Source organism: Propithecus coquereli, unplaced genomic scaffold (assembly GCF_000956105.1).
Source record: "Propithecus coquereli isolate 6110/MARCELLA unplaced genomic scaffold, Pcoq_1.0 Scaffold43, whole genome shotgun sequence".
In the NCBI taxonomy this organism is placed as follows: domain Eukaryota; kingdom Metazoa; phylum Chordata; class Mammalia; order Primates; family Indriidae; genus Propithecus; species Propithecus coquereli.
The window spans coordinates 7365361-7391928 of record NW_012150063.1 but is presented as its reverse complement, the minus strand read 5'-3'; the positions used below and the strand labels follow the sequence as shown (position 1 = coordinate 7391928).

Sequence of the window (26568 nt, the reverse complement as noted above, 5' to 3'; positions counted from 1 at the left end):
TCTTACATTTAGGTTGGTGATTTATTTTGAGTGGATGTTTGTATATGGTGTAAGGTAAAGGTCCAACTTCATTTGCTTGCATGTGGATATCCAGTAGGAGCTTAAATTTTTATGCAGTTAAATCTATTGAGCCAATGTTAGAATTTTGGCACAGAATAGGATCCCCTTCTTTGCCCTTCTCATTCTAAATGACCAACTATGACTCCAATAATGACCTAAACTAGTACTTACAATGGCTTGAGCTACAACCAGTACCTGAGCTTACATCTTGTGGAGTTTTCAGCCAGCATTGGCAGTGTCTTGTACTACGACTTTGCTTGTAATAATATGGCAGAAGATATCATTATTGGAATTGCCACGGTGGGTTCACCATTCAGAGACTTTTGGATGTGTTCATGCGGTCAAAATTTCTGAGACAGATGACCCTGCTATTGAACTTAGTTTTAAGGTTCTTCATTCAGAGAATAACGATGATATTTGCTACAGGGAGACTCAGCAGGAAAGCAGGAATGCACATTCATGAAAAAATCGAATATATTTATGCTTTTAGAAGAACTGCCAGTTTAAATAGCCTTGCCAGCCCATGAAGAAAAATCCCCAAAAAGAATATTTATGAGGTAACTTTTATATGAAATGTTTCTTTTATGTTCTTGATATTTATAATGGCATATGTGTGGTTTTTTTCAGTTATTTTTGTGAGCAAATTGGGCATTTTTGAAGTATAAAATAGATTTCCAGGAAAAACCCCCAAACCTATGATATTGCATCTGTACGACATATTATATGACCATTACCCACTTAATTTCCTAAGTTCGGGATCATATGTATACTAGTAATATTTTTTCTACTTATTTCCTTTGGCAATTATTCTTTTTTTGTATTTCCTATATAGTTGAGATCATACTATAAACATAAGTTTTAGCTTTCCCTTTTCACTTATCACATCTTAAACATTTCCTGATACCACTGAAAACTCCATAAACATCACTGCTAATGGCTGCCTGGCATTTCATGATATGGATGTACCACAGTACTAAGTGCAGTGTTCATAGTCTCTATAATTTTCCAGTGTTTGTCTGTTTCTCTTTTCAGCCACATGGCACAGGGACCAATTATTATTAGAGTTCAATCTTTTTCTTTACTTTTTTAAATTTTTGAGACAGACCCTTGCTCTGTTGCCTGGGCTAAAGTATCATGGCATCAGCCTAGCTTACAGCAACCTCAAACTCCTGGCTCAAGCGATCCTCCTGCCTCAGTCTGTAGCTAGGACTACGATGTGCACCACGATGCCTGGCTAATTTTTTCTATTTTTAGTAGAGATGGGGTCTCGCTCTTGCTCAGGCTGGTCTCAAACTCCTGACCGCAAGTGATCCTCCTGTCTCGGCCTCCCAGAGTGCTAGGATTACAGGAGTGAGTCACCACGCCTGGCCAAGAGTCCAATTTTCTTACACTGCAAAGCACAGCAACCTCAGAAAGCTTTGATCTGTCTTTGTTTTTGCCCAGCCCTAATAAATGCATTGCCAAGTCACCTGTGTTTGGGTCCTATCAGGATACTGATTACGTCCACACCCATATTGCAAGATGTATGTTGCTAATACATGTGTTATGCCTGCTGTAAAGTTCTAAATTGAGGAAGAAACAATTATTTGTCCCTCCCTTTCCCTTCAGTTCCTCCCTGCCTGGGAAGATTTCCTTTTTCTTAGCACTGTCTCTGCATCCTCTTTCTTTAATTTTCAGTGTACTTTTCTAGTCTCACCAGCTCCATGAAGTTTTTTCATCCACTCTCGCCCACATTAATATTTCCCTCCAGGGAACCATCTGCACCTTCACTTTAGTACTTTATTGCCAATCATCTTGTATCATTCTTTGTGTCTTTCACTTTAGATTATAAATGCATGAAGAGCAGAAATGCTCTTATAATTCTTTTCCTCTCCTATGGGGCAAAGCACATAAAGGTGACATCCAATAAATTCTAGCTGAATGGAGCAGAGTTGAAATGCAAACTAATGTACTAAAAGGCTAAAGTGATATTTTCCTTTTCGAATAACTACAATACAACATTGAGCATACGTTCAATATCTAAAGTAAGAATTTAAAGCATGTCATTTTATAATCATTTGAATTGGAAAGTCAGTAAAAAATTGCTACTTACTCAGAATTCGTGCAAACCCAAAGTCACAGATCTTGATTATTCCTTGCTTAGTTATCAGAATATTTTCAGGTTTTACGTCTCTGTGAATACACTGCGAGATAATATTTGATTATTTTTATGAGCCATTAAAATGACAAAGAATAACATTAACAACTAGTTTAAACATGGATAAACAGCCTGTGAGATAAAAACAAACACGGGTTTCCTTCATTTTTCTAAAAGAACTTAAATTGCCAATTTTCACTTGTAAGTCTTATACCAAGAGAAAAAAACATATGAAAGTGTTACTATATTATTAAAGAAATTAAAATAATAATTGTTGCATATGAAAACTGTGTCTGACTTTTTTTTTTTAAAGAAGTGAGTATCATGTAATTATTTCTTTCAATTTTTACTGGGCCCTATTTAAACCATAAGAGGTAAAACCCTAAATGAGATTAGACTCAGCGTACTTCTAGTAAGAATTGCTGCCATTTGAGAATCACAACTCAGGATGAAATCTATTGCAGACTTGAGAAACTGAAAAACATTTAAATGATAACAAAAACCAAAATTCACTCATAATTAGAATGACCATATTATTTATCATCCAAATCAAGCCACTTTCAAGAGTGAAAGGGAGCCCAGTTAATAACCAAACCAGAACTGTCCTGAATATGCTGGGATGTATAGTCACCTACTTATCAGAGACTCCAAAGCACTCTGTATCACTTCGGTTCCTCAACACTGACCTAGGCTGGAATGATCAGCAGCCCTTCTGAGATGTCCCCGCAGTGCTGTTGGAGTCTCTCCTGGGAGAGCAGGGCCCCACTATGAGGTGCTGTCATCTCAAGAAGCTCCCGCTCCTCCCATCCAGGTGGCAGCCTTACAATTTGCTGCCTCACCATAATGACCCCAAATGAAGCAGACGCTGCTCGCTGGACACGAGAGGGCCAAGCTGGGGGCCGAGTAAGCTCACGCATCATGATTCCAGAAATGGTTTTCCACGTGTGATGTGCCGTGAGTAAATAACTCCGGCCCTACCCTTCCGAACTTTATCTTTCCAGTTTATCCACCCTCCCAAAAAAGAAAATGGATAAAAATGATACCGATCTTCTATACCTGGGCCCTCACATAGAGCTACGTACTTCTCAAAACACTTTCACGTAAATTATTTCATCCTCGCCACAATCCTGTGATTGCAGGTGGCTACTGACAGAGTCCATGAATTAAGTGTCACAATAATCAACCCCTTCTGCCTCACTTCTCTGCCACGTTGTCAGGCCCTTTAGGTATTCCTGTCAAATTGACAGTTCTGAAATAATTTTCTTTGTTTCTGTAATAGCTATCTAGGAAGCAAAAAGGCTGAATCCTAAATTCATTCTATGTCACAAAAATGGTACTGGTAACAGAAGCTTCTTCCTATGTAGTCTCGATGACTGTCTACTGTTTCGTAATTTATCTGAAGAACAGTTAGAAGAAACTTTTTTAGGACCCTTAAGTCCTAAGGCCTTAGATACTAATTTAAAACAACACATTATTGTAATATAAACTGATGCAGTTTTGATATCCTACCTTTTAAGCAACTTATTTATGAAACTTAGACTAACCCTCTGCGTTAGTAACTCACTTATAATAGTCGGTCATTTCATTATTTCATTTTATACATCCCTCAAATGAGTCTGCATCAAATTCTAAAATTTCTAACTATGTATGGCATCACAAAGTAAATGAATTTACATTGATATTTATCTGTTGGCCTACTTAAATATTTTTGGATCAAATGCAAATCTATGTGAAATTTACGGCACTTATTTTTCCACAAAAATAATACAAAGGCAAATGAAATATTGATCTGTCCCAAAGAAACAGAAAAATTTATTGGTATTGGTGTAGGTAAGAGAAGCTACTGATAAAGAGGGATAGGATACTGAACAAAGAAAAAGGGAGTAAAAATAATTGGAACTCTAAGAAACAGAGACTGGGAGACAGAAGGCATAGACATATATAGCATTCACTCTCTCCACGGCAAAGCCACACTCACTGGAAACTCTCTGTAATGCTCTTTGCAATCAGCTTCCATCAAAGAACAAGAAACATGCAAGTCTCTGTTAACAGAAGAATTTTAATAAACTGTTAAATAAACTTGGGTTTTATACACAGTTTTTAGCAAACATTGCTCAGGTTGGGTTATTGTGGCCGATGTTCAATCTCATTTTTATTGGCTCACAAACCAGCAAGAAGAGGTATCCATGGTATTTTAAACCTGACTTTCAACTTTAAGAATCATATCTGTTAAACACCAATGATGGAACAAGGTAGAAATAAATAAATAAATAAAAACGAGAAAAAAAAAATCTCTGGAAACTTCCACACCAAAAATTCCTTCTTATGTAGCCCAACTGAACAATAAGTAGTTTTCTATTATCTGAGAAGGTTGTTTTCATTGACACGAAAACAACAGAGATGGATGTTCATACGGCAAAGAGAGAGAAAAGAGACCCCCTCTTTGATAACCAAAACATGAATATCAATGAGATGCTGATGGATGTTACAGCCTGACAGATCTCAGAAATTACTGTAGTTTTGCCTTTTTGAGTTGAAGCTTTTTCTCTAATAATACTTCAAATATATAAAAATCCATGCATTTTTTTCATAATGATGTTAAGTGGATCACTTTAGTTACCTCATTCTAGTGATGTTATAGGATAAAATAGAACAAAATGACTAGGTACTTTCTCAAGTCCAGTGCTTCTCAAAATTTGATGTGTACACGAATCACTTAACGCTCTTATTAAAATTCAGATTCAGATTCGGTAGATCTGGAGTGGGCTGAGATTCTGCATTTCTAACAGGTTCCCACGTGATCTCTGCGCACCACACTTTGCGTAGCAAGGCCTTAATCCGTTACTACTTTAGCCTGCATTGTCCTGCTTAGGATCACGACTCTGGAGACAGTAAGGTGCACATGGTCTCCACCGGCTGAGAGATGTGCGTGTGCAGCGACACCATGGGCCAGACTGCCTTTTCTATTCTTTGAGGGTATCATAAGGGTCCCTTTAAAAATAAGCAGAGCATAAAGGTTTTAGATGTTTTATTGTAACAGCTTATATATGATAGATTTTTTTCCTTTGTATGCATTTTATTTTATTTTTGTTTATTTATTTATTTTTTGAGAAAGGGTCTCGCTCTGTTGCCCAGGCTAGAGTGCAGTGGCATCATCATAGCTCACTGCAACCTCAAACTCCTGGGCTCAAGTGATCCTCCTGCGTCAGCCTCCTAAGCAACTGGGAATACAAGGGTGTGCCACCACACCTGGCTAATTTTTCTATTTTTTGTAGAGACAGGGTCTTGCTCTTACTCAGGCTGGTCTCGAACTCCTAACCTCAAGCGATCCTCCCACCTCGGCCTCCCAGACTGCTAGGATTACAGGCGTGAGCCACCGTGCGCAGACTGTATGCATTTTGATTATAGATAAAACACAAGATAGACACACAAAGGCTTATCACAGCATAAGAAAATGAGATAACCAGAGTTCAGAGGTCATTTCCCTCTTGGAAGAGGGAAGTTTGTCTGAAAAATTATCCATTTTTAATAGAGGGCACAGATTATCAATGGGATATTTTCAACATTTCCATCCTTAATATATAGAATGTGTTGTTCTAAGCAGTGAAATGATGGCAATTGCATTGAGCTACAATAATGTTTGGGTCTGCCGGAAATAGTAAGTCACTAGCAGGTTGAACACTGATTGATCGAATGATTCATTCATCCATCTATCCATCCATCCAGTTATTTATTTATTTTTTTTTTTGAGACAGAGTCTCACTGTGTTGCCCAGGCTAGAGTGCCATGGCGTCATCTTAGCTCACAGCAACTTCAAACTCCTGGGCTCAAGCGATCCTCCTGCCTCAGCCTCCCGAGTAGCTGGGACTACAGGCATCTGCCACCATGCCCGGCTAATTTTTTCTATATATTTTTAGTTGTCCAACTAATTTCTTTCTATTTTTAGTAGAGACGGGGTCTCCCTCTTGCTCAGGCTGGTTTCGAACTCCTGAGCTCAAACAATCCACCTGCCTCGGCCTCCCAGAGAGCTAAGATTACAGGCGTGAGCCACCACGCCCGGCCCATCCATCCAGTTATTCAATAAATATTTAGTGAGCACCTCTTACATTAAAAGATCAAATCTAGGCATTAAAGAGATACAAAGATAAAGGAACCACAGACATTGCATTCAAGCTTATAGCCTGCTACACAGGAAAGTGTCTGGTTATATCGGAATAAAGTGTGAACACTATGGTAAGTAGTATTTTTAGAAAACCATTTTCACTGCCTTTAAAACTCCTGCAGCAACTTGATCCCCCCTCTGGCACGGTGGAAAGCAACAGAGATAGAGATTCAAATCGCCATCATCTTTATTAAGTATCTGAAAGCACAATTTGCCTTGTGAAAAATAGGTTTATGTATTTTATGAACAATATCCTTCTATATTAATAGAAAATAAAAGCTTTTGGTTTAATCCAATAAAAACTTCACTGACTTCCTTAAATATAAAGAAAGTATTGAAATTTATTTCCTCTAAGTATTGAAATTTATTTCCACGGTCTTGTAATTTCTTTTTCAGCAATCCTAGACTACTACGGTAGGCATTCTGCTGGCATCAAAACTGATCATATGGTACTCTGTATCATTGCCTCAGTGCTGCCTCTGTCCAGGCACCAACTCAAAAGGTCCAGAGATATTTTTTAAAACCTATCTTTATACCAAAAGTACTGAGGAGCAACTTGAAGAAGCTCTCATTGGCCTAAGATAGGACAAGTTGAGCATCAGAGAGAACGATGACTGCAAAAGATTGAAAACATCACATAATATAAAATCCATGTTTATAATGGTGCCCCAGTCACCCCCTAAAACCTGTCATTGTTCCCTTTTGGAGGTTGCAAAGATACCAACTCATCACTCTGAGTATTGACAAAAGAAATCATCACATATTTATCTTATTGTACTTTACAGTAGCCAGAATTCATGAGGGTCCAATTAATAAATGCAGAAGGAATAACAGAATTAGAAAATTACCATCTTTTAATCCTAATGAAATACTAGATACAGGGAATAATCGTCACTGGACAATTCAGGGAAAAAGGCTTGACAGGGAAATTGACAACAGAGAGGATCGAACTAATCCCTCCTGAGCCCGCTAATCAATTTTAACAAGATGAAAAGTGGGATGAAGTGTAGGGCACCACACATGAAGTGCTCTTATCTACAAAAATTGAACTTGAATATGATCAAGCGTCTAGATATAAATTCCGATTTACAGGAAATAAGGTGGAAGGACAAGTCAAATTACATACAGGAGCAATCAGCCAGAATTATTTCTACAACACAGTAGTATTCAAAGTGTGGTTCTTGAACAGCAGCTTCAGTATCATCTGGGACAATGTTAGAAATGCACATTCTCAGGCCCTACCCCAGACCGACTGAATCACAAACTCTGGGGATGGGGCCCAGCAAGCTGTGTTTTAAAAAACCCTCTACGTGATTCTGCTGCATGCTCGAGTTTGAGAACTATGGCTCTAAAAATTTAATGGCCTAAAGAAAAAAAACCTTAAGATTGCTACAGAGCAAAAAGATTGTAGAGATGTAAAAACAAAAACGGTGGATTATTTTACCCATATCCTGATAAATTATTAATATTTTAACCCAATTTAAAAATAATCATAAGAGTCATCGAACTGTGGCAAAAAGAAACATTACATTTATACAAACTTTATTTCATAGGAATTAGTAATTTGATTCTTACAGAAACTGGAAAGGGGCCATGAACAACGCATCGCTTTTCCTCACATTCTGTAACTTTCTTTTGTCTCTCTCCTCGGGTTCTTACTTTCCCTTTGTTCTTTAGCTCTTTAGAAGAAAAGAGTTACCATGAAGAAATTAACAGATACATTAGAAAATGTTACTTACATTATGTTTATGACAGAAATTAAGGGCTTGAAGTGTTTGCCATAACACACTTTTGATCACTCCATCAGCAACTCTGCGGGAGAAAACAAGAAAAGGAAATGAAAACTCCTAGGATGGAGTCCAGAAGCCAGGCCTGGGGACAGAAGTGAAAGGGTGGGGGCTTGTCATGGCCAAAGAACACAGTGCCAAGGTGTTATTATAGTTATTAATTTTCTTTTGTAATTTGAAATTTTTACATCTGTAAAATGATACATGCTCATGAAAATTCAAACAATATAGAAAAGCAAAGGGGTGAAAAGTGTTGACTAAAATCTTGCCACCCCAAAATAGCTGCCATAACTTATGGTGGATGTCTCTTCAGCCATCTCTGTTCCTTAATCTCTCTTTCTCTCTGCATTTACTTTTTAACTTTAATTTTAAATAAATACATTCATATGATTCAAAATTTAAGAAGTATGGGTATATTCATGAAGTCTTCTCTCTGACACCTGCCTAACCACCCATTTATTTTCTGCTATCCCACCCTCTGCCTCTTTGAGAAACATTTTCCGCACAGAGGTACAAATACTGACATGTGTGCTTATATTTTAGCGGCTGTAGAGGAGCTCCTTATATGGATGCATCATAATTTTCTTGGTCTCCAATGATGAGCAGTTAGGTTGAGCTAATTTTTATTTCTAGAAATACTTCAATGAACATCTGTAATCACCCATTTTATTGCAGTTATGTAATTTATCGTCTTAAGATAAGTTCTAGAAGGGAGATTTCTGGGACCAATGGTAGGCACATGATACATTTTGATCTTCAGATAGACCTGAGACCTGGTTTTGCAGGAAAAAAGGTATACTTGGAAGATTGCTCTTTAATTCATCCAGTTCATGCTGGTGGCAAACATTCAAGCATGTGCAGGACTTATTTTATACTAGTTACTTGTACCTGGTTAGCAGGCAGATTTACAGACAAAGAGGAGGCCAGGGAGAATAAAGATCCCAATAGAATGGGAGGTGTGAGTTTCTTGTCCCTGGCAGAATCATCACTCTGTATAGAAAACTTTGGAAGATATCATGGGCAGGTGTATTTTCCACTGGGGAACTGGAGATCTGAGAAACTTGTATTCTGTATGAGAGTAGCCTACTTTATGTAACCATCTCTGTAAATTATAGCAATTACATTCCCTTTAGCTTTTCTGTTGGTGTCTTTCCATCACTCACATCACTGTCCCATGACGATGCCTTCACATTTACATACTGCCAAACTACCTTCTCTATGGAAGGTTATACCCAATTACACTCCCACCAAACATCTGTGCATAAAAATCCCTATCTTCTCCTTGTCTTGCCAACATTTGGTTTTGCCAATATTATGTTTGCCAATCTGTGGTTAAAATAAAGAGATATCTCATTTTGGTTTGTATTTGCATTTCATTAATTTTTAGCGATTATTAATTTTCAAATGATTATTGGATACTACATTTCTTCATTTGTGTATTTCTATTTCATAGCCTTTATAGATTTTTTAAATTGATCTGTTTACTCTTATTGATTTATGAAGACTCAACGTATATCAGAGTCTGTTATATATGCTGCAAATATTTTTCTCAGCGTGTTGTTTGTCTTTCAGCCCTGTTGATGGAGATGGGGCTGTTGTTTGCATATCCTCAAAAATCTGAAATACAAGGGTTTCTTTTACTAAATGTCCACTAAAAGGATTTTTTAATTAAAAAATGTATAATTATGTAATACTGTAAACATATTCATCACTCATATTTAATATTTTGTCATGTTTGGACAATTAAATCATATATTTAGATCACTTTTTAAAAATTGAATGTATGCAGATGTAGCTGGCTTCACAGAGCAGTGGAATGACCTGTGCTTGACTCAGTTAAGACACTAGCTACAGGATACCACCACGTGAGGCTGAAGTGTATGCAGAGAAACAGCAACCAACGTATGGAGGTATTTCTCTGAGAGCAGTTTCCTGATCTCAGGTCACAATTACGGTGGCATGCCCATGACATCAGAGGTCCAGTGGCAACCCTTTTGACTCCAGCTCTTCTAATTATTAATACTAAGAAAGCACTTAATTCTCAGTATTACAACCCTTTTTACTTGAAATTTCTATTTCCTGCAATGAACTCTGACATAACTTTATCCTTCTTCCCCTTTACCTAGACCCAAAACTGAAAGAACACAGTTAACATTTTTTTAATAAGAGACAGAAAGAACAGCATAGCCATTCTGAACACTGTGAGACAGGCTGCCTGACTTCAAATCCCAACTGTGCCGCTTCTTAGTTTCATAACCTTGGATACCTCATTTAAGCTCTCGGTGCCTTCAGTTTTCCTCATGTGTAAAAATAAATAATATCTCATAAGTTTATTGAGAAATCTATCCCCTAAACGTCTAGGTTTTAACACCTACACGGGTTCAGGAGATGAGGGTCTGAGATCAGACGAGGCTGTAGATGGATGGGACTGAGACCCCTGTACAAAGACTGAACAGGTGCAGAAGAACAAGAGGCCGTGAGGTGAGGAAGAACTGGGAGTGTGGGGAACAGTATGGAGGCCAGTGTGCTGACACATGGGTGAAGGAGCTGGGAAGGTGGGCAGAGGCCGATCCATGAAGGACCTTAGAGATCCATATCTTGGCAAGGAATTTGGATTTTACTCTAAATTCAAAGCCATTGAAAAGATTCAGGGGCCGGATGCAGTGGCTCATGCCTATAATCCCAGCACTTTGGGACGCTGAGGCGGCTGGTATTGCTTGAGCCCATGAGTTCAAGACCAGCCTGGGCAATAGCGAGACCCTGTCTCTACCAAAATAGCAAAATTAGTCAGATATGGTGGCACGTGCCTGTAGTCCCAGCTACTTGGGAGGCTGAGGTAGGAGGATCATTTAAGCCCAGGAGTTTGAGGTTGCAGTGAGCTGTGATGATGTCACTGCTCTCCAGCCTGGGCAACAAAGCAAGATTCTGTCCTAAAAGAAAAAAGGAAAAAAAAAAAAAAAGAGAGGAATCAAGCATGGAAGTGACATAATATGGAAAATGGATTTCTGAACAGGGACCATGGGAGGGACTGGAAAGGGTGTAGCACGTGGTCCTACACATGCAGGAACAGAATGCTGGACAGGACCTAAGAGACTACAAGTGCAGGGCGCAGGGCATTAAGTACTGGAATTGGGAAACCAGGTATGGGTTAGGGTTCAGAGACTGCAGAACCCTGATTACCAGCCTTAATAACATGGAATCAAGCATGAAATAATTTCATAGGAAAGTCCTGAGCTATTGCTGTGGAAGAGGATGTTTCAGGGCATCTCACAGGAAGTGCCACACTCTGTTCATTTAGATCAGATTCCAAAAAGGCAGACTCCATCATGGGCAAAACAACATCTATACAAAATACCAACTCTGGGACTTTCAGAAATTTTATAAACTAACACTCTGTGACAACTCCTTTTTTGCTTAGATCTGCTAAAGTGAATTATGTTGCTGAATCCTGACCAATTCAGAATACGGTACCAGAAGGGGTTGCAGGAAACAAACTCAAGGCCTTGAATCTAGGATTGGTTATCTGATTTAAATGGGTCTAGAGGCAGTAGCATCCAATTGCCATAAGTACCATCCAGTACCATGGCTGGGGTACTGGTGTATGACCACCCAGTGATGAAACAGTTATTTAAATAATCACCTGTGGTCATCTGGAATAAAATTCCTACTTAAGGCAAGGCTTTGGTGAACTGAATATGGTAGAACAACATGGGGGATGTAAGTAATAACAGAAATGTGGGGTGATCTGTCTGCTTCTGGTTTCACTGGAGAAATTAAAGAAAAAAAGGACAAGTCTGGAGCTTTAATATCTTGGCTCAAGGCACAGTTAGGAAATCGGGCATTTCAATGCTCGCCCTAAAAGAACCCCTTACTTCTCGTATCTGTAGGACTAGCTTGGTGGACCAATTGGGACTACCATGAGATTACTCAGAACTCATACACAGAATAAACCTTCAGGGTGCTAAATGACAACATAGATTACATTTATGTGAGGATAATTAATTTCTCAATTAACTGGGAAAGAGATATACTCCAAGAATTGGAACATGACACCGGAGAGTATTCATATAACTAAGAGTGCCCCAACCTCCCCTCAAACTTCCCTTCTTCTGCAAGTAACTCCCAAAATTGTATGATGAGGCCGGTTCTGCCTTGTTGAGGACTCTCTAATGATCTCACCTGAAGCAGATGAGGAGGCCAATTCTGCTCAATGCCCCTCTCCCCACCACCCCCCAAGTCTCTAAACCTTAACTAAACTCAGATCCCAGCATGTCCCAGGGGGGTCAATTACAAAGTGAAATAGAGGAAGAGAAGATTTATATAACCAAAAAAACCTACAAAATGTTGCTTATTTATAATGGGAATGTATGAGAAAATGGATTTCATGAGTGGTGGACCAGAGAGGAAGAAACATGACTTTAGATTGGGCTGATTATAACAATTTGGACACACTTATTAGAGATTCGGGTTTCAATAGACTACCTGGAGCATCTAATATTGATTCCAGTTGATTGTTGAATTGGTTGATTGGAGCCTGGACTAAATGGTTACCTGTGCCAAATGCAGCTGAGATGCCAGAAATTCATTAAAAAAAGAGGAGGAAGGAATCCAAAGATTGGAGGAGGTAAAAGTATTGGAGAGGATTTATCATAGGCAATATGCTCATCAAGTTCCCAACTATGTCTCCCCAAAATATTTTTTTTTGAGACAGAGTCTCACTCTGTTGCCCAGGTTAGAGTGCCGTGACATCAGCCTAGCTCACAGCAACCTCAAACTCCTGGGCTTACGCGATCCTTCTGCCTCAGCCTCCTGAGTAGCTGGGACTACAGGCATGTGTCATCATGCCCGGCTAACTTTTTCTATATATTTTTAGTTGTCCAGCTAATTTCTTTCTATTTTTAGTAGAGACGGGGTCTTGCTCTTGCTCAGGCTGGTCTCGAATTCCTGAGCTCAAGCAATCTTCCCACCTCAGCCTCCCAGAGTACTAGGATTACAGGCATGAGCCACTGTGCCCGGCCTCCCCAAAATATTTAATGGTAGCACTAACCTATGCTTCCCCCCAAATCTGTAGCATTGCTTTCAGTTTTCTATTTTGGAAAAAAGCAGCATTTCAGATACTTCTACCAGACTCCTCTACCACAATAGCCTTCATTCCTTGGATCAGAGAGCCACCTGGCTCTTTTTCCTTTTGCTAGTGTACTTATTTCAACTATCCATTTAGGAAATCAGGAAATATTTGCCAGGATGGATTTGGGGACCCACTGGAATTACCATGAGATGGATTTAAGTCAAAATTGTTATTTCTCCTAACTGTGCATTTCCCCTAATAAACAATGGTCCAATAGGCCTGGTATGTATGCTATCTAGCTGTTTTTCTTTGTTTGCTATTCACTAGATATAGGCCTTTAAAAACATTCTCTTGACTGTTATTTAAGTAGGTTTTAGGAAGGGAGTAAAAGCAGATGAATGTTTTAAGTTAATCATTGTTATCAGCAAGTACACAACATTTTACAAAAAGAGTGGCATATTCTAGATTGTTCCTATTTGCATTCCCATATGTAGATCGAAGTCTCAGGGCTGACCCAAAGCTCTGCTGTATACTGGCACTGCTAAATTCACTTGTAAAACTTAAAAGAGTGAAAAGTAGGGTAGTGCAGAGATGCTTGGCATTGTTAAATACATATTCAACACAGGAGTTGCTTGAACATGCCTCGCTCTTTCCTGTGTCTGTGCCTTCCTCCAAGATTGTCCATCTGGCCACCTCCTCCCCACTTTCAAAGTCTCAGCCAAAATGCTGCCTTCTGTGCAGAATCTTCCCTGATTTCTCAGGGTCAACAGATGTTGAAGCTGCTTCTCTTGCATATCCTTTGCATCAACATTAACCCAATCACCATGACCATTTGTAATTGTTACTTGAAATATCTGTCTCTTCATTCGATTTTAAGGTTCTTGGGGGCATGATTATGCCATTATATCTTTGTATCCTCTGTACCAATGTAAATGCTCAATAAGATATTCTTTGAGAGAATGAGTAAAAGAATGCTAGGCACTGAGGAGGAAGCTATTAAGATGAATTAGATGAAAATGATGCCCTCAAAAAACTTATACTCTAGGGAGAGAGAGGATGCACATAAAAACAAATACAGTAGTAAGTACCAAGTAACATAAAAGGGATAAAAATAAAATTCTATGGGGATTCAAAGGAGGGAAACAATTCCATCCAGGTGAAGGAATCTCAGAGATGTTAAGATTTTCTAGGATCTCATATTTTAAAGACTATGATAGAGAAAAGGAAAGTGAAAAGGCTAGAATATTCTAGGCTAAAGAAAGAAGAGCATGAGCTAAGTCCTATAATAGGAAGCCTTAGGGTACATATAGGAAAGAGAAAGATGTGTGGCTTAGAATGAACTAGTACATGTATTGCATGTTTTCGTTTCAGGGCCTTGAACAATATGTGAAGTAAGCGTAAATTTCTAACTTAATGAAAATGTATGTTAATTTATAGAATGGCTGAATACATCTATCCTCTAAGTCAACATATAACACCCTATTTAGCTTATAATAAAGTTGAACTATGAATTAATATACCATTTAATCTTTTTTATATTACTTTTTATTTTAAGCGTAATATGTGTACATTCACAGAATATTGGGAAAACTCGAAATAAATATTCAATTATATTTAACATTCTACTATGTTACCTCATTTTTTCATATACCATCTCAGGAACATTTACCCAGGAAATTAATTATTCTTCTGCAGCATGCTTTCTAATGGATGTATATTGTACCATTGTTTGGATATACCAAAACGTATGTAACCAATTCTTTACTATTGGAAAATTAGGTCAGTCCTGAAATTTTTGTTGTAAATGCTAGGTTGAACATTCGTATGTATAACTGTTTGCCCCTATCTGATTATTTTCTTTCTATAAATTTCTCTAAATGGAATTTCTTGGTCAATGGATGAAAACAGTTTAAAAAATTTTTATACATTTTGCCAAATTGCCCTTCTATTCTAATTACCTTCTCTCCAGCTGTGAATGAGGTCTGATCTCCTGACTATTAACAATCCGGGCAATGGTGGCTCATGCCTGTAATCGTAGCACTCTGGGAGGCCAAAGTGGGAGGATTGCTTGAGGTCAGGAGTTCGAGACCAGCCTGAGCAAGAGCGAGATCCGTCTCTACTAAAAATAAAAAGAAATTAGCTGGACAACTAAAAATATATAGAAAAAATTAGCCAGGCATGGTGACATAGGCCTGTAGTCCCAGCTACTCGGGAGGCTGAGGCAGGAGGATCGCTTGAGCCCAGGAGTTTGAGGTTGCTGTGAGCTAGGCTGATGCGGTGGCACTCTAGTCCAGGCAACACAGCGAGATTCTGTCTCCAAAAAAACAATCCTGAGTATGTTGATTTTTGAAAAATCTTTGCCAAATTTAATTGGTGAGAAATGATATCTTACTTAAAAATTTTGAATTTCTTTGATTAAGGGAGGATAAACATGTTTTCTTAGGTGTATTTGTCATTTCCCCTCTCTTTTTTAATGATTTGCTTTTTCAGGTCCATGGGAGTGTAAGTTCCACAAGGGCAGCCTACTTTTTTGTATGTTTTGTCACTGCTGTATCCTCAGCACCTAGCCAGGTGCATAGTGTGCATTCATGACATTGCTTTTGAGTGAATTATCTTTTCTAATTGGGTGTTAATCTTCTTAAAAAATTTATTTTAAAATCTGCATATGCAGATATGAAATTTATCAATCCTGGCAAATAGTTTACCCAATTTTCCATTTATTTATTTATTTTTTTAGTTTTGTTGACGGTTCTTTTTTTGTCAAAGGGAATCTCTGAAGTGCTGCGATTTAATATTTGGCAATTCAAGGTCCCTTTCTCTTCTTTTTAAAAAATTTCTTGATTTAGTTTAACTTTTCAAGTTTCAAAAAAACCCCTTGGTACTCTGATTAGCATTTTGTGTAATAAATAAATAAATTGGAGAAGCAATATCTTTATAATAATGAATATGTCGATCCAGAAATATATGTTCATTTAAATAAATCCTTTATGTACCTCGGATAAGTTTTATAGTTGTCTTTATGTAGAATCTGAACAATTCTTTTTACCTTTAATCCTAAACTTTTTTTGTTGCAGTTAATATTTGAATGGGACCCCTCTCCACTAGATTTTCTAAGTGCTGATTGATAAAAAAGCTCTTAATTTTTGAATGTAGTGGTATGGGGGTCACTATACTGAATTCCATTAGTTTTAATAACTCTTTAGGTGATTCTCTTTGATTTTGTAGAACAATAATACCATACAAATAAAGACAATTTTATCTCATTTCCAGAAGCTATTAGTTTTGTTTTTCTTATTACATTGCATTGGCTAGAGCTCTCAGAACAATGTTAAATTATAATGGTGACAACTGACATCCTTGTCTTGTTTCTTATTTTCATGGAAGTTCTTTTAGTGTTTTATTTTTGAATATAAAACTAGCTGCTGATTTGAAGGGGGTTCTGTGTGTGTGTTAAGAAACTATTCTTTTAAGCCTAGTTGCTAAGGTTTTTTTAACAAAATAATCACGACGAGATGTTGAATTTATCACCATTTCACATTTTCAAGTTTTACCAATCATATATATTTTTTATCCTTTAACTTATTAGTGAATTATATGAATAAATTTCGTAATATCAAACCATGGTTTGTTCCTTAAATTCAGATAATCCAATATTTAATTTAGCCTCAAAATGCATCATGATTTATATTTGCAGTACGTTTGTCTTCCTAATTATAATTCTTCTAGGTAAATCTTCATTTGCCCTTTGGACACATCCTGACACTGGAGAGGGACTGAGTGTCATAAGCATCACAGCAGAAAAGGGAATCGTGGCTGGATTTGAAATATGCCACGGTTAATTCCACATATAATGAAATTGAAAACTGGCCATACAGAGCTTCAGTTTCTAGATTACTTACCCATTTGGGTTTCTTTCCAGCTCATTTAAAAGTGTATGATCACAGTATTCAAACACTAAATGCATTTTCCTTTTTCTCCTGAACACCTCAATGAGGTTCACAAGGTTTGGGTGTTTTAATTGCTGCAAAGGAATCAAAATACAAAGTTTAGTATCTGTTTCTAGAAACCGTTTCTCTCCTTACAATGTTAAGAACACAAGACCTTGCTGTGTACATCTCTTGTGGAGAATTTTATTATAGTTACTCATAACAGAAATTGCTCTTAGTAAGAATCACAGAAACTTAAAGTTGGAAGCAATTTAAGAATTCATCTAATGTACCTATAATAGATGGTAACTAAACCGCTTGAATCTCTCTGGTGATAGCAAATAAAGTATACAACTTAAAATACAAGCACTAAAACAAAAACTACTTTATGTATTTTATGAAGACTCTAAATGTCCAAGTCATAAATTAAACTTTAAATTAAATAAAAAATTGAGGAAATAGAATTATTGCATAAAAGACTATAAAAGTTACTAACACTTACTTAGCTTACATATTACTATGGACTGAATGTAAACATTAGCTGGATTTAAATTCAGTCTGGATTCTAGCCTTGGCTCTCAGCAATACTAGATCTCAACTCTCAGATCTGATTAAACTCCCTATTCTAGGGGTCCCTACAGTTAGTCTGTTTTAAATTTATTCATTGTATTTTCAGCTCTGTTCTTTGATTCTGTTGTTTTCTCTTATGTTTAGATGTTTTATGTGCTAAATTCTATTCCCAGACTGAAGCATTTCACAAGACAGCTTCTGCTTAATATTGTAAACCAGAAGAGAAATGCTGATCAAGTAAGATAGTCCATCACTAGAGTAACTATATAATTTCATTATCCAAACCCGGGTTTAAGTATAAGCCAGGACTATCTCAGACAAACCAGCACATTGTGGTCACCCTGCCAATAACTAGGGTGACCATACAATTTAGCATACATACCTGGACACTTTTGAAAGGGGATGTGAACCAGACAGGACACTGGGACAAAAACTATAAAGCAGGACTGTCCTGCGCAAACCAGGATATACAATCACTCTTATTCATAACTCATCTTTCCTGTTGTTTTCCCAGTATAGTAGACTAACTGACTTTCCAAATCCTGTACCATTCACCCAGAAAGACAGATAAAAAGAGAGAGCACAGTATTTTGTATATAGTAGAAGCTCAATAAGTGTTTTGCAGGCCCAGTCGAGTTTTAGGTACAGGGGCTTACATTGTATGTCTCTACTTCAGAATGTCCCATCCAAGTACTAACCAGGCCTGACCCCGCTTAGCTTCCAAGATCAGACAAGATTGGGTGCGTTCAGGGTGGTATGGCCGTAGACTACTTCAGTATCCATAAGCATGGCTTGACCAAAAAAATGCCACCCTACAACTGCATGCCTCCTGATCAACAGTTTGAGAAAAGAAAATCCATTATACATTAAAAATATGCCCAGGCTGAGGAAGGAGGACTGCTTGAGCCTAGGTGTTCAAGATCTGCCTGGGCAACATAGCGAGAATCTGTCTCTTTAAAAAAAAAGAAAGAAAGAAAAGAAATGCCAAGAGCACCAAACCAATTTGCTTTCTATGTGCTCCACTGCCTAAAAGAGCAGAAAGGTGAAGAGTGGAGGAGACAGGTCATGCAGAAAGGCAGCTGCTTTGTGCTGCTGCAAAACCACAGTATGCACGCAAAGCAGAGTAAGGGATTCACGGGTGCTACTGTTTGACACAATGTTAAGGCTCAACCTGGTCAAATCTCCTGTCTTACTCAACAAGTCAGCAATTTATGTCTCCTTTGCAAACGGAGTTAACTTAGCCCAGAAAAACAGTGACTTGCTAAAGTAAAATAGGTAGTAAGGAGGGGAGGCAAATCAAATTTACATAACAGGAATATATGGAGAAAGTAAGGTCAATTTATCATGGAAGGACTATGTTCATGGCACGCATGCTGCAACATACCAAACACAGGAAAGATGTGCTTCTGAGAACCATCACCAGAGACCAAGCTGAGATGAAATCTGGCTACTTTTTTACTTTAAAGCTCATTTTCAAATTGGGGAACTTGCAACTCAGAGGTACTATCTGAGCATTAACTTTATTTGCAGACTTGGGAGGGAGAGACTGAAGGGTAAAACCATTATTTATTTATTTTTTTTAGAAAACAACACTGCCTGGTTCAGACCCAGTCTGCAGCTTCTTAGCCCACTGACAGGTGCCAGAGCTGCCTGGCTTACCAGCGCCCTCTGCTGGCTAAGAGGTAACAGTAAACCGTTTTTTATCATGATGTATTCTTGAAAACTCTGTATATCAAATTATATTATATTAATTAATTGATTTATTTTTAGAGACAGGATCTTGCTCTGTCACCCACGTTGGAGTGCAGTGGCATGATCATAGCTCACTGCAACCTCGAACTCCTAGCTCAGGAGATCCTCCAGCCTCAGCCACCCAAGTAGCTGGGACTACGGGTGCATACGTCCAGCCAATTTTTAAATTTTTTGTAGAGACAGGTCTCTCACTGTGTTGCCCAGGCTGGTCTTGAACTGCTGGGCTCAAGTGATCCTCCCGCCTCAGCCTCCCAAAATGTTGGGATTATAGATGTTAGCCACCTGTCTGGCCTCGAATTATATTTTAGACAAAACACTAGAATGTATTATTTGAGGAAAACTGCTGCAAATAATATTTGAAAAGGAGAGATAATATGACAATTATTAATGATAATTATCATTCCCCTAGACAAATTGAATTTGTTTTTTTTTTTTTTTTAAACAGATCACACGCCAAAAAGTATACGTCACTGGGTGTGATATTCAATACATCTAGGATCCTGCCATGCGGTGCAGAAAGGGACCAATCAATGTCAGTGCCTCCTGGGGCAATGGCAGTCCAGTGGGACCCCCTAGGTCAGGAGGTGCTCTTTTAGTTTCTGGTTGGTGGGGGAAAGTATTTTGGTGGGGGACATCCAGAGGAGGGTTAGGGTTTGTGGGGGAGGGCTTGGAGGGAGTATAAACACTGAGGTGCGAGGACTTTGGACAGCGTGGATATTCACCAACCAGAATGGAAGTACTTCAATATAACAATCTACAGCTGCACTTATATGTGTCAGATAAACATCAGAGGGGCCAAAGTCCAAAGTGACGATCAACTTATTTCCCAAAGTTGCTGACACAAAGGAATTTAAGTCCAATGAGGAAATGATAACTGAGTATTCTTTGTAATTTTAGCACACGTATATTCCACCCAATACCATGATATTATGGATCTATATAGAAAGTTAACTTACCTTCAACATCCGTATTTCTCTTAGAGCTATTTTCTTAACAACAGGATCATCTTCAGATTCCACAAATTTTTTAATAGCTACTATTTGTCCAGAGGTTTTGTTTCTGCATTTGAATACAACCCCATAAGACCCTTCTCCAATCTTAGCTAATTTTTCATATTTTTCCATTATGGTTGAAGTGACTTAAATTATTATATTGATTGACTTGCAGTATAAAGTCACACCTGGAAAATAAGATTGACTTGCCTTAATCGAGTTATAAAAGACAATGTTTTCACAGTTTATATAAAAGCCATTTGCCCAGGATGCCAAAGATTTATTTCCACTGATTAACTTGACATTCACAAAAATATTTGTATGTTATTTTGTTAGTTTAGCTTAGTCCTCTGCAGGCCTTCCAGCTATCACACTGGTTTCATGTATTATTTCTGACAATGGGTCTGTGTTGTCCTCAGTTGAATTCAAAGAATTTGCGGAAACGAAACTTATCCAATCTATTGTTTTCATCAACCTCAAGTAAATAATTCAAATATGATGCGGTAAAATCCAGCTGAAGGAGCAATTCATACTCTTGAATATGGTGTTTATCTTTTCCCTTCTATCCCTTGCGAATACCACAAACACTAAGAGTCGTGTAACAAGGCATGATACAAAGTGCTATACCTCCACCTGGTGGAGAGACGAAAGAGAAAACGTGGGCTGTTGAACAAAGCAGCCTTTAAAAACAATGGTAACAAGATCCTTTTCGGGCTTCATTTATTGCTCTTAGCTTTTTTAGTATGGAGGGACAGATCCATGAATTAGCCCGCAAAGAAAATAATGATAAAGCACAAAAAAGGAGGTCGGTTTCTCTAATTCTTCATGAATGCTTTCGTATCCATATGATTTCTATAGATATTCTAGGTTTAATTTTTCTGTCTTACATAGCCCATTCCTGAATTTTTTGGTACTTGGATTACATGTCAAATGATGAATAAGGTCAACTTATTAAAATAAATCAGTCTAGGAATGAAAAATATAAAAATTCTAATTAGTTTCAAAAATCCCACCCTACTTTACCCAGCAAAATTTTGTTAATATAATCTAATAATAACAATAATAATAGCACTTAACATTGTTCTAAGTAAATTATATATAATCTGCACAAATATTGTATGAAGTAGGTGTTATTTTTATCCAATTATACAGATGGGAAAACTGATATGGAATTAAAACCCAGGCAGCCAGGTGCCAAAGAACACAATTTTAATCACTACACTACACCACCTCTCAGTTAATTCAAAAGAATGCACAGGCTGGGTGCGGTGGCTCACGCCTGTAATCCTAGCACTCTGGGAGACTGAGGCGGGCGGATCGTTAGAGCTTAGGAGTTGGAGACCAGCCTGAGCAAGAGCGAGACCCCGTCTCTACTAAAAAAAATAGAAAGAAATTAGCTGGACAACTAAAAATATATAGAAAAAATTAGCCAGGTATGGTGGTGCATGCCTGTTAGTCCCAGCTACTCGGGAGGTTGAGGCAGAACGATCACTTGAGCCCAGGAGTTTGGGGTTGCTGTGAGCTAGGCTGATGCCATGGCACTCTAGCCCGGGCAACAGAGCGAGATTCTATCTCAAAAAAAAAAAAAAAGAATGCACAATTTAAAAGAACCACTTTATCCAGGTTTTGATATTAATAAAATGTCAAGTGAAAGAATTGACTATTTGTACAATTTCTCATGTTTCAAATGAGTACACATTTTTTAACTTCACTAATATTTAGCCTTTTCCATCCACAGGTTATCTCAATAGCATCTATAAAAATATACAATAGGGAAAACTGTTTACCTGGGTAAATGACCACTAACATATTATCTTACAGTGCTTTTTCTTTTTTTTTAGTAGATTCTATTTCCTCTCTTATTTGAGGGAGAAAACTCAAGCATACACACTCAAGTAACAGATGGAAAATACATCACAGATTATGTTTTGAAAACCCTATTAATTATACCATATTTTTAGCTAGGTATTATTATCTTATAGGTATTTAGATATAAGCATGCACACATTTGCCTTTCTTTACTATAGTAATAGGTGGCTGGAAAGAGAATAGGAGAAATAGAGTTTGCTTTAGAAAGTTATTGGTATAAAATTTTATAGATTTAGTAATTTAATCTACTTGGTAAGTACTACAGTTACTGGGGGAAACTACGAATATGACAAAAAACTTAATTATGAAGTTTTAATCTATACATTATTTCCTTATTTTCCTCTAGGTAGTTGATTTGATCTATTGATCTATGCTTTTCCTTTTTTCCCCGACAGGTTAAAAAATGACTGATTCCTCAGACCAATATTTAGATCTCTTAGTGACATCAACCAAACTGCTAAATGCAATGTAAATCTCCAGAAAATAGTACTTTGTTTGGTAACCTCTCAGTATTATCTGTTTTCTAAAGATGTTCATAGAAGATGAATCTGAGTATGTAAGCAGGAATTAGACCAAGGCAGGAATTCCACAAAGGAATTTACAGTGGTAATTCCAGTACTAGGACTCTACCAGAGTTTTTAGAAGCAGTAATTCCTAATCTCTTACCTGAGATCCAGACCAACTATCCAACTGTTTGATGAACAATCTCTACATGAATGAACAAAATCATCTCAAAATTGCTACATTCTAAACCAAATGCCCCTCTTCTTTCTTATCCTCTATCCCTACCCAGAGTTCACGAACGTGCTCTACATTACACCCAAATGGCTTGTCAAGGTACAATGGTGGGGACTTTGAGGTGGCCAAAGGATAATGACTGCTACCTAAATCTAATCTCTTTATATATCTACCACAAAGTGATACAAATCAACCAGAATAAATAAAATCACATAAACTCAATGCCTTCAACATAACAAGAAGACAGAAGAGTCTACAAACTTAAGTAGAAAAGTGAAGCCCAGATTCTGGAAGAGAGAACTCTTGAGCTCCCACTGGAAGCCTTGGCAGAAAGCAAAGATAGGAGTGGAATGAGATCTGGAAAAACTGTAAGAAAGAGAGAAGAGGAAAAGAAGAGCCTAAGATAGACTTAAAATCACCTTACCTCCCAAAGAGAAAATAAATCACGAATGTAAAAATATGGAAAAAGTGTCCTGGTAGATTAGAGTACTCATGACAGAGAAGGGATATGGGTATCATGGCAGCATCAGTTAGTGTGGCACTCTTGGGGAATAGAAGGGCAAGAGGAAAGGGGACAGCACCTGTTGGAGACTGGACAGTGAGGGAGAAAAAGAAGCAAGAGGAATAAATTTGGGCTCTTGCAAGACAAAAGGAAACCCCGAATGGCAGGACATGTAAATCCTCCCATCACTACTAAGGGAAAAAAGCACCATCAATTAAAGAAACTGTACTTTGCTACAGCCACAGAGAGGATTCTCTTTACCTAGGATAATTGTTGATTACTAACGGCTAAAACCTGCCCAAGAAATAAAAGAGAGGAAAGCAGTCTCCATACAAGCTATTTTTTTTTAATTTCAGGATATTATGGGGGTACAAAGATTTTGGTTACAGGTTATGACTTTGTCACACAAAAACCATGATTTGAGGCATTCCCTTTCCCCCTACAATGCTCATCATGTCCATTAGTTGTGAGTTTATGCACCCCCAAACCCCAATCCCCAAAGAATATTACTACTGTGTGAGCACCTTAGTGTTGATCAGTTAGTGCCAATTTGATGGCGAGTACATGTGGTGCTTATTCTTCCATTCTTGTGATACCTCACTTTGGAGGATGGGCTTAAGATCTATGCAGGAAAATATAAGAAGTGCTAGATCACTGTCATTTTTCATAATTGAGTAGTATTCCACTGTATACATATACCATATGGGGTAAAATCAATAGTACCAACACATATGTAATGAGATTCCCAGAAAGAGAGGAGTGAGAAGAAGGGGCAGAAAAAATATTTCAAGAAATGATGGCCCAAACTTTCCAAATTTAATAGAAAATATTAATAGACCGATTTTAAAACTTTAATGAATTTCAAGCAGGATAAAAACAAAGAGATCCATACTTTGATACATCATAGCCAAACTGCTGAAAACCAAAGGCAAAGAGAGTATCTTGAAAACAGCAAGAGGGAACCATTCATATTTAAGGGAACAACAATATGCTCAATGGCTGACTCCTCATCAGAAAAACAATAGGAAAAAATCAATAAACAAAAAACTGATTCTTTGAAAAGATCAACAAAATTGAAGCTTTAGCTAGAATGAGCAGGAAAAGAGAGGAATAAGAGTTCCCCAAATTAGGACCACCCTATGGAATTTTTAAAAATTAAAAGAGAATATTCCAGATGACTGTATGCAACCAAATTAGTCAACGAGGTTGGACAAGTGCCTAGAAAGACACTAAATACCAAAATGGACTCAAGAAAAAAATAGGAAATCTAATTATACCCATAACAAGTAAAGGAATTGAATTAGTAATTAAAAATCTACTGACAAAGAAAATCCCAGGATCAGATTGCTTCACAGGTAAATACTACCAAACATTCAAAGAATTAATACCAATCCTTCACAAACTGTTTCAAAAAAAGAGAAGAAGGAACATTTCTCAACTTATTCTATGAAGCATCACTCTGATACAAAGTCAAGACAAAGAAATCACAAGATCAAGATCACAGATGATTATTCTCATAAATATAGACACAAGAATCTTTAACAAAATAATCAGCAAATGAAATCCAGAAACATAGAAAGGATTATATACCAGGACTATGTTAGATTTATCTCAGGAATGCAAGGTTGGTTTAATACTGAAAATCAATAATGTAAAATAACATATTAATACAACAAAAGACAAAATCACATGATTATTTGACAAAACTCAACACTGATTCATGACAAAAATCTCAATGAACTAGGAATAGAAGAGAACTTCCTCAAGGGCATCTGTGGAAAAACCTACAATTAACATCATGCTTCATGGTGAAAGACTGAATGTTCTACTCTTAGATCAGAAAAAATAATGTTTGCTTTCACCATTTCTATTTATCATTGTATTGAAAGTTCTTGTCAATGAAATAAGGCAAGAAAAAGAAATTAAAGGTATGTTGACTGGAAATAAAAAGTAAAACTGTCATTATTTGGAAATGACATAAGACTGTATGTAGAAAATCCTAATTAATCTATAATAATATATAGTCTGTGATGATGCCACTGCACTCCAGCCCCAGCAACAGAGTGAGGCCCTGTCTCAAAAAACAAACAAATAAAAAAAACCTGGGATAATTGATGAAATGTAAATATTGACTATAGATTAGATATTAAATTTCCTGTTTTTGGTAATCTGTACTGTGGTTATGTAAGAAAATATCCTAGTTGTTAGGAAATATACAGAGGTATTTAAGAGTGTAGGGACATGATGTTTGCAATTTATTGTCAAATAATATAGAAAAATTAATATGCATGTGTATGTACATAGAAAGGAAACGACAAATGGAGCAAAACTGTAAAGAATTAGTCTATTTTAAAGTGTCTTATCTCACTTTTCTTCTTCTTTTTTTTAGAGTCTTGCTATGTTGCCCAGGCTAGATTCAAACTCCTGGGCTCAAGGAATCCTCCCACTTCAGCCTCTACAGGTGTGCACCACTGCAACCAGCTTCACTTTTCTTCTTTATATGTACTTCAATTACACCAAAACCAACTTTCTCAAACATCATATGATCAGATATCATCCTTCCTCAAAAACATCTCATGGCCTCTAATGAAACAGAATAAAGTTCAAATCATGGTATGATATTTACAGTCCTTTATGCCCTGCTCCTAATTTATCTTTCCAGCATCGCTTCTTAGATTCTTCCCTAAACACTTTCAGGTCTCCAAGTCTCTGTTGATATCACTGCCTGGAATGTCTGACCTTCAAATCGTCATCTTTTACAGTTCAACTCAAACATCTTTTTTGTTTAGGCTCAAGGCAGGCTTTTTCTCTGTGCACATGCCATGTTAACAATTTCCCCTCACCCTTTCTTAAACATTATGCATTGTTAGCCCATGTCTGGCACATAGTAGACTCCTGTCGAAGTCCTACCCATAATTTTATTTTCTAACCTTTCCACTAAATATGTAAAATGACTGTCTTTTCAAAGCAAAGGCAATAGGTACAGTTTGATTATTAATACAATA

The 26568-nt window shown here is 37.4% G+C and overlaps 1 protein-coding gene across 1 annotated transcript in view; it reads right to left on the bottom strand.

Annotated features, from left to right (window-relative positions):
• Nucleotides 1-20586, bottom strand: part of CDKL4 (cyclin-dependent kinase-like 4) — a 31892-nt gene extending 11306 nt beyond the window's left edge. Inside the window, exons 1-4 of the mRNA XM_012653820.1 lie at nt 20419-20586; nt 17114-17235; nt 8099-8171; nt 2153-2243 (exon numbers count right to left, since the gene is read on the bottom strand). Coding sequence (XP_012509274.1) covers nt 2153-2243; nt 8099-8171; nt 17114-17235; nt 20419-20586 — 454 coding nt within the window. The remainder of the gene's footprint in view (nt 1-2152; nt 2244-8098; nt 8172-17113; nt 17236-20418) is intronic.
• Nucleotides 20587-26568: the final 5982 nt, after the last annotated feature.